This window comes from Euprymna scolopes, chromosome 23, assembly GCF_053919585.1.
Source record: "Euprymna scolopes isolate OS-2025 chromosome 23, ASM5391958v1, whole genome shotgun sequence".
Lineage (NCBI taxonomy): Eukaryota > Metazoa > Mollusca > Cephalopoda > Sepiida > Sepiolidae > Euprymna > Euprymna scolopes.
In genome coordinates, this window is record NC_136504.1 from 121,618,312 (window position 1) to 121,633,940 (window position 15,629).

The 15,629-nt window shown below is 33.7% G+C and overlaps 1 protein-coding gene across 3 annotated transcripts in view; it reads left to right on the plus strand.

Moving 5' to 3' along the window:
* Window positions 1-15,629, plus strand: part of LOC145246173 (uncharacterized) — a 422,674-nt gene that overhangs the window by 199,902 nt on the left and 207,143 nt on the right. For 2 of the 3 annotated variants that reach the window (XR_013863104.1, XM_080108045.1), the window contains exons 17-20: window positions 90-225; window positions 3,486-3,631; window positions 14,578-14,731; window positions 15,372-15,395. Coding sequence is in view for 2 of the 3 variants with exons in the window: in XM_080108045.1 (XP_079964171.1) it covers window positions 90-225; window positions 3,486-3,631; window positions 14,578-14,731; window positions 15,372-15,395 (460 nt within the window). In the remaining variant the exon portion in view is untranslated. The remainder of the gene's footprint in view (window positions 1-89; window positions 226-3,485; window positions 3,632-14,577; window positions 14,732-15,371; window positions 15,396-15,629) is intronic. The other variant, XM_080108046.1, reaches the window with a different exon arrangement.

A 15,629-nucleotide genomic window follows, 5' to 3' on the forward strand; every position in this document is an offset into this window, starting at 1 on the left:
TCTTTAAATCAGAAATGCACAAGTTCTGAAAAACCTTTCAAAACAAACGTTGACATAATAAAAGTAAATATATCTTTTTTCATTTTCAGTTCTATGTGAAAATGAATTCCACGTTTCATGCGGTTGAAATTATTGCTTCAGCGATTGAGAAAACAACTTTTCAATTTAATAAACCAAGGCGTCATTTTCTAACTTCGTTTCTCCTTCCGGTATTTGATTCTCTGCGTAAGTAAACATCTTCTATTTCATTAAAGGCCGGCATTTTATATTTGTACAAAATGAAGTTAAACTTTTTCAGTTTTGTTCACCAAAATCTTGCGTAAATTTTTAGAAGTAAGATTCTTTGATCATGGTGAATTATTTAACAATTTTTTCATTCACATTGCATTATAATGTCTGCACACAATTTTATATAGGTAGAACTATCAAATACATTTATATGCGTAAGATATAAAACATTTCAATAAAAAGTATCCATACACAAAACTATTTTTAAATGTATACGTTAAACTATAAAACATTTCTATAGGTAAAGCTATAGAAAATGTCCTATACTGAAAACTATAAAAAAAATCCATCCATAAAACATGATAAAAATCCCATACATAAAACTTTAATGCGTTTCTATATAAAACTGTAAAAAAACATATATTAAATATTATAAAAAATTCTATCTATGAACTTATTTAAAAAAAGTCCATACGAGAAATTATGTACATTTCACCATATAGAACTATGAAAATTTTCATATATAAAACAAAAAAAAAATCTCCATACGGAAAACAATAATAAATTTTCTCTGCGTAAAGCAATAAAAATGTCCTTACATAAAACTATGAAATAATTACATACGTAAACCCATAACAAATTTTTATATGTAGAAAAATGTAAACATTTCTATGCATAAAACTAAAAAAAATTTCCATATAAAACTATAAGCAAATCTCTAGAGTAAAACTCTGAAAAATTTAATCCATAAAACTATGAAAAATTTCCATAGGTAAAATTATAAAAATATCAATATGTCAAATTATAAAATTATATGTACGTAAAGAAACAATTTCCACACGAAAAACTATAAAAAAGTTTTCATACATAAGTCTTTAAAAATTATTTACTTAAAACTCTTAAATACTTATATCCTTAAAAAAATTTTAAAATTCCATACGAAGAAATATATAAATTTCTATACATTAAACTATGCAAATGTCCATACGTAAAAACTATCAAAATTTCTATACGCCAAAACAATAGTCTCTAAACGGAAAAATACACACACACACATACATACATATATATATATATATATATATATATATATATATATATATGAGACAACTATCATCCCTTCTATCATCCCCGTCACATATTTTTAAACACACCCCTCTATCTAAACAAACAAAATATAAAGAATACCCGAACAGCCTAAGACGGAAACGAAAAATCACAATACTAAAATCTAAGAATCCAAAAAATAAATATCAAAATAGAATGAAAGCACCCCTACCCTTATTTCAGAAGAGCTGGTTCTCTCCCCTCCTCACTCACACACACACACACACATACATTAGTAACGACCTTGGATCACAGTCACCTTCCTAGGGAAGCAAATAACTTCATAATACTATAAAAAAGTACACACATTCTTCAAACCAATAAAAGAAAACACACACACACACACATCCTACCGTAAAGGAAAAGAAAAAAACACAAGCAGAAAAAGAGAGTGAGCGAGAGAAACACAACACAGAAGTGAACACACCCCAATAAAACAGTAATCAAAATTGAACATTACAATGAATAGTAGACACTTACACGTTTCCACCCCTTGGAAACATTTTAAATGAACTACGAAAATGCTATTTTTACATCTCCAACAAATTTTTCTTATAATTTCTGAAGAGGACGCATCACAGAACGTCTGAAACGCGTTAAAAATGATTTCAATGATTTAAAAACATTATTATAATGATCTAAACATAATTCTCAATGAAAAACCAAGACACGGAATAATAAAATAATGTTAAAAAAATACACGTTGTTGGTGACCACCCACTTATTTAAATATACATCTTTCTTTCGTTGGAATTTCTTAAAATAATTTATATATATATATATATATATATATATATATATATATATATATATATATATGTATATATATATATATGTGTGTGGGGGGCATATATATAGGTATATATATATATATATACTAGTACAGTCGTTATAATAGGGAATATTAAAGAGCAAGCTTACTTTATTATAAAATTCTAATTATGTCTGCTTGACACATTATAGATATGTTCTGCATAAAATATCAATACTTGATATGTTAATAAATGTGTCCCCTTCGTGAGGGTAAAACTTTTGATATATTGTTTTTCCAATGCGCTGATGAGCGTGTCCTGTTGTTCAATATTAATTAATGAACTACTATATACTTATATGCCTATAATGGGACAGAAGCAACTGTACGCAAGATTTTACTAATGGGAGACGAACATTTAAAAAATGAGTAACTACACGAGAATCTGTTCCTCCCAAGTTGCTAAATTACATATAAATATATGTTAAATATGTATATTTTGGTAATATTATTATTCGTACAAACATAACTTGGCTACACATTTGGAGACATGTTTCATTTTTAGGTAAAACGAGTATAACTTTGCGAAAGCACATCTCAGTATGAATGGTATAGGAATTATACGTGGATATATAGATATGGCATATTCACGTTGACACACCAGTACTCGTCAGACCACCAAACTTAAGCAACATTGAGCCTGACTAGTACTAGGTTTGCGACCATTTGCCAAATCTCAGCGCTGTATGTACTCTCCACTTTTCTAGGAATTGTTTCCAAGCGTCATGAACATCCACTTGGCACTGGTATTTAACAACTCCGACTCAGGAGATGTATAGTAGGAGATTACGCAACTTTTGCCACAAACAATTCGCGCATTGGCGCCCTTACAGTGAGTATTCATAGTCCGTTTAGACTGCAGTAAGCTAACATGTATGCATATATTATTTTCATAAATGTTTTCCTATTAACATACACGTATGTTTGATCATTGTTAAGACTCGTCAGTGTGACTATATATGGCTGACACGTCAGTAAGATAGCATGAACTTCCGATCTAAGGCAATATCTGTTATTATTCAGTATCTTTACCGAAACAATTTCGTGAAGAGGAACATATATTTATATTTTACGATACACTAAGAGGGTTACATGTGAAAGAAAATATTATTTTCGTTTTTGCTAGAAATTAACCATGTATTTCTTCTGAGAACGCTTGCACCTTAAGCTAGCTATTATTACAAATGTTTTCTACTGACGAACAGGCCTAATCCGTGTTTATTGCGACTAATCAATTGGGCTAAATGTTCCAGATATAATTTCGATTTCTTAGCATTTATAAGTTTTGTGTATATTCATTTATGATATCATAATATTTTTCTCTTTCCTTTCTTCACAGAACGGCTTCCCTATCCAAACGCTATCCCATTTGATTTTAGCGGTTATGTTAATACTGAAGGCATGACATACGCTAATCTTACTGTGAAGAAAGATGTAATCTTACCAGAACAAGGATCGGCCCAGATTTATTTTAAACCGATTGAGGTAAGAACACTTTATTTATTTATTGAATAAAAATTAGGTTTTGTTATAAAATATTTTTTATAGTTCGTCGAGCCATCCAGCGTTGCTCGAGGGAACTATAAATCTAATTAGAAGTTAAATAATGTGTGTAACATATTTCTATTAATTTGATGAGAAAGTTTTTGGAGAATTCTTTATTTTGATTTCAAATGATTTATTTTAAAATAAGTTTTTGTTATATTACCTTTATATTATATGTAAGTTTAAAAGAACGTATTTCGCTCTATCAAATCGTTTAAATTACAATCGTTTTATAAAAAGCGTCTTCTCTTCAGAACATTGAATACAATATAAAAATAAAAACAAATTCCCACAAATTTCTTCTTTCAGTTCAAGCTAGTCCGAGAAGCTGCTGAAAAAGCTCGTGATATCAACGAAGCGTTTTGCCAAGAAACCACTACTAAATGCATTGCACAATGGTGGTTTAAGAAATATCCTGACGGCGACTAAAGCTTTCATAATGATGTGCGTAGTGGTCGGCCATTGGATGTTGACAACGATCATTTTAGAGTTTTAATTGAAGCCAATCAAAGCACAACTGTTCGATAGCTTGTTTCTGAATTAGATGTAACGTATACGACGATTTATAACCCCGAGAAAGATTGAAAAGACAAAATAATTGATAAACGGATTCCTCACGAATTGGACGATAACAAAAAAACACGTTGTTATGAAGTGTCATCTTGCCTTCTTTGCGCAACAAGAACGACCCGAGTCTTCGACTAGGTTGTGACTTGCGATGAAACGTGAATTCTTTATGACAATCGGTGATACTCAGCTCAGTGGCTGGACGCCGACAAAGCTCCACAACACTACCCGAAGCCATAGTTGCACCAAAAGAAGGTAATGCTGACTGTTTAATGGTTTGTGATCGATATAATCCATTACGTTTTTTTTAATGCTGGCGAAACCATTACGGCGGTGAAGTACTGTCAACAAACGGATAAAATGCATCACAAATATTAACGATAGAAATCCACGTTTGTCAAAATAAAAGGCCACATTCTCCTTCACGACAATGCCCGCGCGTACGTTGCTAAACCGACCCTGCAGGATTTGAACAAATTCATCTACAAAACTCTCCGCCATACTGTCTAGACCTCTCGCTTTTTTAGATTTTTAGACTCATATTTTTAGGTTATAGGCATAATTACACTTCCTTAGCGTTAGCACATGCCTGATGATTCTGATGGTGTTTATTTCGATTAATAAATTATTGTTTGCTCAGTGATATGTTCATCCGTATTTAAAAGTTAATAGCCGCAAACTAATATTAAAATGTTATAGCCCTGTTAAAAGGTTACAAAGAAAAACATAACGCCAAAATCAAGTAACAACCTGTATTGCAACGCATAAAATAGGTTGGTTGTTTGTCGTAGCCGACGAACAACCAAGGTTGGTCCACCGGATATCGAATGCAACCCTATGGCTTAATATCTCGGTATTTCCTGAGATTAGAATAGTCTATTAATATGTAGCTGAGGTTTTTTTCGCCACCACATCCTCTTTCAAGCTGAAAACTCCGGACTGTGTATCACTATTTTATCCACTTTGGGTGGACTTTTCTTTTTCCTACTCGAACCTAGTAGTTATTTTGTGGTTTGGAAAGGCTTAATATCAAACGTGTCGCAGACGGCTTATATAGCCTATATTGGTTCCTGAGACAAATTGCTTTGGTCCTCAATCATACGTTTGAGTGACCGACATGTCTTTTGTGTGTGAATTTTGGTCCCTGAATTATATAGACTACATTTCCGATCCTTTGTATTACTGTTTCAGTTCCCTAAACAAAAAGTTATTTTCAAAATGATTGAATTACACTTTCTCTCAAATACTGTATTTTTAGTGGTACCGTAGAGTTTCTCTCATGCGTTATTTGTCTTGGTAGCAACTACTCAAATACTGATTTTATGGCCAAATTTAACTTCCGTGTGTGATTTGCTTGTTGTAGTGTTGAGGTTGCCGTAATCCTGTACATTTGAAGAAACTTTTGTAGATTTTTTTTTCTGTAAGCGATCCATAAGCCTTTTTTACGCCCGTTTTAGTGTGTCTATCAAAGCGCTCTACTTGGCCGTAACTTCTTGGATGATATTGTGGTGCATTTATTTATTTATTTTTGATCCACATAAAACGATTTTTATTTCTATTTCTCATGTATTAATCGAAGAATTTAATTAAAAAATTGATTATTTGCGTGAGTAATCGGCTTATACGAAAGCCTTCAGCTGGAAGGTTTAGACAATATTTTTCTTACTTGCGATGAAACAAGAACTAATAAAAGAAAAACAGAATTAAGAGAGGAATATATTCCTCTCTTAATTCTGTTTTTCTTTTATTAATTGTATATCACCAAATATATTTTCCTTAAGCCACAAATTGATTTGCTACAAATAATTTTTACATAATGCATTAGATTAAAGTTCAAAATCTAAGAGTCAAAAACCATGTATCATTTGTGCTCTAAAATAAAGCGCCGCTATAATATCAAAGAAGCTACTTTTGATTGTATACGCCAGGCCCTTCTGCTTGTGTATTAATAAAATTTCTCAGATGCTTTTACGATGTTAATTTACATAAAAGTGTTAACTTTCATGAAAATTTTAATGTCCCTTCTTTAATCGGAATTTTTCTATTTCCCGTTTTCTGATACTTACCGGAGGCATTACGATATAAAATATATAAGAACACTCCTATGCACATAAAATGCATTTGAATGAAATTTACAAAAATAAATCTGCCCCGTCGTTTTGGACTCCATAGGGAACGAACTTTCACACGCAAACACATGCGCAAAGTACGTTTTATATATATATAAGTAGAGATGGAGATACGCTAATCATATCTAATGTCATGTGCATGTATATGGCATCACTGTTCGAATTCTCTTTTTAAAAGATGGGATCGTCCGACAACGTGCAACGGTAAAAATAAACGCATCTTCTTTAATTTCCTCAGATGTCGCTACCGTGACGAACGTGGAACTCGAAAGAAAATACACTTTCTTAGCCTTCTGTCTACTATGTTCCGCTAGCTAGAAGACCCGGCGTTGCTTAAGACTGAATAAGTATCAACAAATGTTCCACACTTCTAATACTTTTGTTGTCATCGAGATCGGTGAAATCGCCCATTCGTCAATAAAAATCCATTGATTGCCTGCTCAAGTCAGGAACCCACTTTGGTGCATTGGGATTATCTCACATGACTCATCGCAGTGATTTTGTCCACACTACATTGTAATCTATATTGCACTGTAAAAAAACTTCTGTTGAGTTTATGGAATTATTTTTATATAATGACTAGAATTAAAGTTTTAATTCAAAGTTTAAATTAAAGTCAAAACAATATGATATAAATGTGAGTGTATCTCAGGGGTCGATCCTTGGACCTTTACTATTCCTAATATTCATGAATGACCTCCCTGATAAAATTGTCTCTGAGATGGGTATATTTGTTAATGACACCACGCTTTATAACAGGCACGATGGGAAAACAAATTGACACATATCTAAGGCAATAGCGGCAACCCTATAGGAGGACATCCAATCTAGTGGAATGGGGACGAAATTGAATGTAACATTAAATGCTGCCAAGCCTAAGCTTCTTTTCTTTTAATAATTACAAAAAAACTTTTCAACGACCAAAAGCTATGGCTAATGATACATTACCTGAAAATACTTAGTTTAAACTTCTCGCCTTAACATTCACATGAGTTGGAACATATACGTTGGGGCCATTACCGCCGCTGCTGCTAAGAAGATGGGCTCTCTCTACCGTGCTAGAAAGTAACTTACGCCTGAAAGTATCCTGAACCTCTACAAGGTAGGCATTCTACCATGTATGGAGTATTGTTGTCACATTTTGGGCTGGTGCATCTGCTAATAGTCTCTCACTCCTTAACAGGGTTCAAAGGAAAGTCGCGAAACTAATTGGTCCTAGGCTTGAACCTCTATCCCATTGATGAAAGTTTGCATCTCTCTGCCTGTTTTACAAGTACTTTAATTGTAGATGTTCCAATGAAATACGACTCATTGTACTCCCTGACGTAAATACCCACTAAATACTCGAAAAGCAGTAAAGTTCCACCCCTACAAAGTTGAGATCTCCAGGTGCCGGAAAGTCTTCTACACCAATAGTTTCTTTTAAAAACGGCTAAATTTTGGAATTCACTTCCGGGTTGCTGTTTCCCTGATTGTACTGACATGCAGAAGTTAAAGTGTAATATAAACAGTCATCTTGCTGCTAAACTCCCTAAATAGTCCCCCTGCAATTATGTTCCTGTTTGTAGCACCTTACATCAAAGTGGTACTGTGCCTTTTTGGGGTTGAAACATGAAATATAAAAAAATCATGCATCATGAATCACTTGTGCTCTAAGCAGTTACCTTCATTTGACACGGAACACCGTCTTATCAAAGAACCTACTGTTGATTTAGCATGAATGTCCATATTTCTTGTGTGGTGATAAAACTTCGCAAATGCATTTAGTCAAAATCGGATTTTTCTTTCTTTAATACAACTTTTTTATCATAGATTTTCGATATTTAGCTATCATAGGTATTTTGATAAAAAGCCTATCAAAGAACACTACCAGACATACAATACATTTATATGAAATTACATAAACCTCAGTTCAGACGATTTGGAATCCATAGATAACAAATTTATAGACGCATAAACCGATAAAGTTCCTTTGAAAGTATAGATTCTCAAAAAGAGTCTAATAATATACTGGTATCTGATTCGGCATAAAACGTCCGTGGCGAAAATTAAAAATATACGATATTTTTGGATGCTTAATAGGATCAGTTCTTCTCAGAAAAATTAAGATTGTAGCGATGACCATATATGCAAACAACTTGATAATGATGCAGATGTGTCAAAAAGGAAGATCCCTGGAGCTTCATTCCTTGTGATATTCGTAAACCACTTTCCTGCTGCAATTTTTTGTGTCCGCTGATGAAATTACATTCTTGACCAGACATGTGGTAAAACCAATTTGCCGATATCCATAACAATGCCTGAAACATTACAAAGTAAGTATCCAGTTGGTTAGTGTAATGTGGACGTATATCGATGTCATATTTAATGCTAATAAGATTAAACACCTCCCCTTCAATAATTAGAATGTATCTTTCCAGCCATCGACTGCCATGGATAATAACACCTTCAATGAGAGTTCATCATTGCAAAAGTTGTTGCGGAGAAAGTGGCCTCCCTTTAACCAGCTAGAAAATTACTCTTGACAGTATTCAATATTTCTACAAAGTCACTATAGCGTATGCATGGAATAGTGTTTCCAGATAAGGGCCAGTGCTTCAATTATGATTTTCCAAAAATGAGACATGGTCTAAAAAAGAGTTATCAATCTAATAGGTTCTGCCCAGTCAACGAATCACTAACCGCTGTCCCATCATTGCAATATTGGATTCTTTACTTGTTTTACAAGTAATTTCATGAAATTTGGTGTAGTGTTGTATACTGATATATATATATATATATATATATATATATATATATATATATATAATAAAATTCAATTAACTTTCTTGGATTAATATTTTTTGGATTTTACCGTCATTGGATAGTTTACCTTTCACTAGACTATTCATTCACGTGTAATCACCCTTTTCCTCACCATATTCCCTCTGCTTCACTTTTTGTTATCAAGTAAGATCTTTGACTTACTTACAGTTTCATCAAATATTTTTGTATGCAAAATCCGATCCCGCATTTTGCTAATTCCTACCCTCTGATGAAAAGGAAAGTATTTCTTCGACACTCCGCGGATTTAGGACTATTCACTTATTTAGCGTTTCCTTTTCACATTTAATATGTTTTTAACTCTTTTCAAAGTGTTTTAACATGTTTTATTAGCTGTTTGCTCTTATATATATATATATATATATATATATATATATATATATATATATATATATATGGGAGGGGATGAGAGAGAGGGAGTGTGTGTGGTGTGTATACATAGGAAGTCTCGAAATAAAGACGAAACGTTAATGAACACCTAATACGGTTTGTTCCTTTTTATTTTCTCTCTCTCTCTCTCTCTCTCTCTCTATATATATATATATATATATATATATACATAAAAATAAATGATCAATATGTATATTCCTAATTTCAAAATATTGACAATCTTACTGTTTATTCCTTTAAGTAAGTTAAGATACAAAATTCATAACAGCATCTGTTTCGTGGCGCAGAGTAAATAAATTTCGAGGTACGAAATATAAACAAATTTATAGGTATTAAAAATTTAGATCTGATCATCAATTGTTATTGTTCTAAAATAAAATGATTAAGTAATTAGTTTCGTATTAAAATAAATATACATGCATGTGTTTTACATTTAACAGGTATCAATATTATCTAAATGAATATATATATATAGACTACTTATTAATAATATATTAATAACATTAAATAAGATATTTTTATTAATGTATATCAAAATGAATGCAATTTATTAATATGGGAATTTAAGTTTGGTGATTTTACTTGAACATTTAAAGATGGCGTGATAAAATAAAAAAGGTAATCGAAACTTCACTCCCAATTTAATATACATAAGAACTCAGTTATTTTTGTTGAACTCTCTTGGTTGAACTTAAAAGTGGGCCACTTAAGCTTACACGCGCAAATCATGATGTCATAATGATTGGACGTATATCACCGTTTTGACATTGTAAAATAAATGTTGAAATTTCAACTGTATTTTTGCGGTTAACTTTGGCTGTGTGCATTTATTCGTTGCTAATGGATTCAGAGATGGTTCGTGGCCGGTTTCGTAACTCCCGACCGGCACTTATGATTCCCGAATGGATGAAACACTAGAATCTGTAAGTATTAAAACATAATTATAGTAATAATTATATATATATATATATATGTATGTATATATATATATATACACATATACATATATATATATATATATATATATATATATATATATATATATATATATATATAAAGCAGATTGAGATGTTCACAAGTCGGGACTAATAAAAACAATGATGTTGTTAGATAGTGCTCAATAAGAAGAGCAAAATATTTTTATTTGATCGTAAACAGTTACATATGGTCGCTACAAACAGCCATCTGTTTCAGTCAATGAGACTTCTTTAGGCGACCCTGAAGCAATCCACGCCACAAAGAGAAATGGAAAAAAATTGAAAAAAATGAAAAAAATACACTTTTTCATTTTTTTCAATTTTTTTCCATTTCTCTTATCCGTCTTTTCATGAGCTGTAGCGCAGGTATTCTTCTCTGAGATGGACCTGACCCCAAAACCCAAAGGGTTTAAGTGTGGAAATGAAGGAGACCACACTTTCTTCCTCCAAAAAGCAGGAAAGTGGCTCTCACACAAATCCTACGTTTTGTTTGCAGTATGAGAGAGCGCAACGCCTTGTTGAAATTTGAAGGACCTATCCTTAAAATGCTTCTTCATCTCGATATTTGCATGATCAAAATATGTTCCGTGTACGAGTTCGGGTTAATTTTTGCGTCTTCTTTTACAAAGAATGAGAGGTTATCTCCAACTCCCACAGATTGCAGTCCAAACCATTACCGAGGAAAGTTTTTGGCGACGGAAAACAGATTTCACTGAATAGGGAAGAAACTTTTAGAGAAGAAAGCTTTCTTGCATTTAAGGATCTCAACAGTGAAAGGGTGCGATTTTTTTGGTCTTGGATATGTACCTCGAGGGGGCATGAATGCAACGAGTTCATTCAAAGCATATTCCATTAAAATAAAATAGACACAGAGATACAACATTGCGACGATGGGACGCGGGTTGAAGCTTAGTTGAAAAACTGGGACTTATTAGATCAAATACTTTTTTGATCCTATCCAAGAGGGGAATATGCACCAGTTCAGATAGGACAACAAAACTTCATGCATGGGCGACTGGTGGCCTTATACAGCTAAAATATACTCTCATGCGTAAGTAATCTAGCACGATGGAGTTAAATCACCTTCTTTGCAGCAGCCATTCCTATTGTCCTCAATATATTTGTTCTAGTTCATATTGCCCATGGATGTTAAGCTGAGGAAGGAAGAATTCTCAGGTAAGGAGTCATCTTTCATGGATATCGATAGTTGGAGGGGGGCTTTTAATTATTAAAGGAGAGCAGCAAAGTTTTTATAGAATTGTAACCCCTCTTCTGATGAAGCTCGCTATGACCCCTTTTTGTCTGGAAACCAGGATCGGATCGTCTGGTCCTTCTCTGCGAGTTGTTACATTGACTCCTGTATGCTGAAAGTGAATATCGAAGCCGCAGGCAGAAAGAAAAACAGACACGTGACATTCTACTCTACGAGAATTAATTCACGAAATTATGTACAATGTTTGTATAAATATCGTTCAGTCCTTACTAAATTTTTTCAAAGTCTCAAATCTTCTTCACAGACAGCGTCAGACGGGTGGGGAGAGGTCACGTCTTCATGAAACGGTGGGCTTACTTCGAGTTCGCGCACAAACTCTCGCTGGAAACTGCTTCGAAATTGACTAATTTTCGTGCGACATTACTATTAATAGTGGTGTATGTGATCGGGGTGGAAGTCTCCCAAGCCAATCAGATCACACCACGACATTACGGACCCCCCCCCAGATTTTGCGGGTGTTCAATTAACCAATTTCGCGATCTGAGATTTACAGATATATTAAATTCTCATGACTCTGAGGTCGTCCCTGTCAGTCCGACATCTGGCTTTTGAGTTCCCCAAGGCGAGAGAGTGTTATGTTATTGTTCTAAGTTCCTGTCATCAATTTTAAATGCAAAATATATCTCTCTGACTTCCAAAAAATATCTATTTTGACAATGAAATAAAAAATATATTTATATTCTCTATTTCAAATCCTCGGAATATCTGTCGTATCTCTTATAGTCAGTGGCAAAAGACCTTCACTTGCCACTTCAACCTTGCAGACGCTATTTATCACTCTCTCATCCGCCTGAAATAATCCTAACACACACAACTCATGATTCCCAGTGACGTGCAACGGACTCTGTGACCGGCAAATTCCAAGACCATTAGTTCGGCATTTCCCAGCCTCTCGCTGATTCAACAGCATAAATCTATCTCTTGCCATATTAAACGCTACATATTCGGACTACACTCTGTAACTGGCTACCAACCCTAACTTGGGTATGTCCAGTAGATATGGAACAACTTGATAAACCTCGTATTTAGTTCCTCGATTTATCGAATCCTCTCCGACAATTCAAACACAAACACTCATGTTTTATCCTCTAAGAGTTTTATATTCGGGTATATTATTCTACTCCCCAGATATCTCTTGACAGCCATCGATCTCCCCAACCGTCCTCCAGACGGAGCGGCCATCAATGCTATTTTTTTCCTAACCACAAGCAGAGAGAACGTGGTGCTAAGGGACATCGAGGGTCAAAAATTCGTAATTCTGCCCACGTCGCGTTACACAGCTCGCTCGTTCTGCCAGCTACCGCTCACTGCTCTGCTATCAGACCATCTCTCCTGGTCTTCACAGATATACCAGCTTGAACACGCCCACCCCGGAACAAAGCGAGGAAAATCCCATCTGTCAATACACAACTATTTACAAAAAGTCACAGGCAATTTAAACAACCAATTCAGTTTCACTAAAATTACTCCGTACCCTCCTGGATAGTCGAAACAATAAAAAAACTACAGGAAGCTAGATAAACTCCCTAATTTATCGAATTCCTTTCGATATTTCAAAACACGTTCCCATAGTACACTCTTTTTCACTTCGTGTGACACACACACACTCAATTCCTCAGCGACCTCAATTCCGGCATAATTAATCTGTCTCCTTATGGATGATTAATAACACCCCAACGTCCTCCCAGGCAGCATGTCCGAATGGATCCATATCGAGAGATGCACCACGAGGTCACGCAAGGATCGCCAAACTTCAACCATTACTGATTCCTACTCCCAAAATTCAATTTAAATGCTCCGTAATTCATTTCAACTAATTACAAAAAATTAATTACTAAGAAATGCGTAATCTTTAACGACCTCGCAGGTCGCACCTTTCAAGGAGACTCAGTTAACGCCTCGTTATCGCACGAGAATCTCTGTCTTTTTTTAATATCTCCAGGTGCGAACATGACGCGCCTGATTTACTCGCAATGAAAAATCCATCTAAAAAATATCAATCGCTTTTCTCGCACAATTGAGTGTACCACACTTCAATCAGTGATGCTAATAATTATTTCCAATTATTTTCATTCAGTTTCGCGGCCTCTTTTTGACCCTTATTTCGCAATCAAGAAATGCTTCCTGACTGAGGCAAAATTTTAATTTTTCCAAAAGTCAATTTAATCACCGAAATTAATGCTTCTAATTATTCCCAACTGAATTCAACTAAAATTTGTTCAGTTTAATCACGAAATCCTTCCAGACTGAGGTAACAAAAACAATTTTTTTTCAAAAATTAATTCAATTCTCAAAATTTAATATTTCCTATTATTCTCGTTTGAATGCATAAAAACACAACTCTGAACAGTTTAATTCTCAACATACAACTAATAATATCGATGAATACAGATTAATTCAGCTAAAATGTTTCATGAAGGTTGACGAACTGCTTAAAATAGTATGCTCGATTTTTTTTTCAAAAAAAAATTTTTTTTTTCAACTAAATTCAATCAGCGAAATTCTCCCTTAGTTCCATAACTAAAGTCAAAAATTATCATCAGAGCCAACCCGCTCTCAACATGTACAAGGATATTGTAGTTGTGTGTTGGCGCTAATGTTTATAGAATTCACGTTATAGATGAAGCATAAACTGTGAAATTTCCTCAGGTCGCGCTTGTTTTTACAATACATGATTGTAAACAACATACAGTTATTTAGGTTTTTGTTTGCTTTCTTTTCTTCTAGTATAAAAGAAAGGTGTACGAATACAATATTAGTTGGTTTCCTGGTATCACATGCGATTTCCAAAATATCACGGCCCGATATCTGAATGACCCGTTTTTGCAAATCAACTGTGTATATACGATGCAACGAGATATTCTTTATAATATATCGAATGGTAAGTAGTTTTATGTTTATATCCATCAAATCAATATTTATTTTTTTCGTTTTGGATTTTTTGTGATGAGGTTCGATTATTTCTATTAAGTGGATTCTATGAACTCCTATTCCAACCTTAAATGTTATTTTCACAACGTTTCGGTCGAAGTAACTCGAAATTTTGCACAAAATTTCAAACGGGACTTTTATTTAATTTACGGGGGTAGTATTCTCTCGTTCATTCAGCCTTGACTGGGTAGAACACCTAAATAATTCGCAATTCTATTATACACGTCGCTCGCATAAATGTCCGAACAGATTAACGTGATCACTGACGTAGCACTTGGAATATTTTGTTGTAAATTTTAACTTTTCTGGAGGTTCAGGATTCAATCCTGAATGTAGTCGGCTCAAAATATACAATTGTGAATTATTTAAGATTGCTATCAAAACACGGTTAACAGAACGAGGGTATGCTATTCTCGTGGATCGAACCAATTCCGGGTAGATTCCTTTGTTTGACAGAAAGATTCCCGAGTTCGACTGCAGTTACTTAGTCCAAAATACATTGCAATCGATATTGCACTGTCGAGAACCTACTGTTGATTTTTTATGATTATTTTATATAACGGCTTTGATGAACGTTTTAATCAAAACAGATATGGTTTACAGTGTGTCAGATAGTGAGTATATTAATGTTTGTTTCAATCCAATCAAGAAGCAATAATCAATAACCAATAATTAATAATCAAGATCTAGAATCAATAATCAATAACTAATAATCAAGAAGCAATAATGAATAATCAATAATTAATAATCAGGAAGCACTAATCAATAACAAATAATTAATAATCAAGAAGCAATAATCAATAATCAATAACTAATAATCAAGAAGCAATAATCAATAATCAATCATT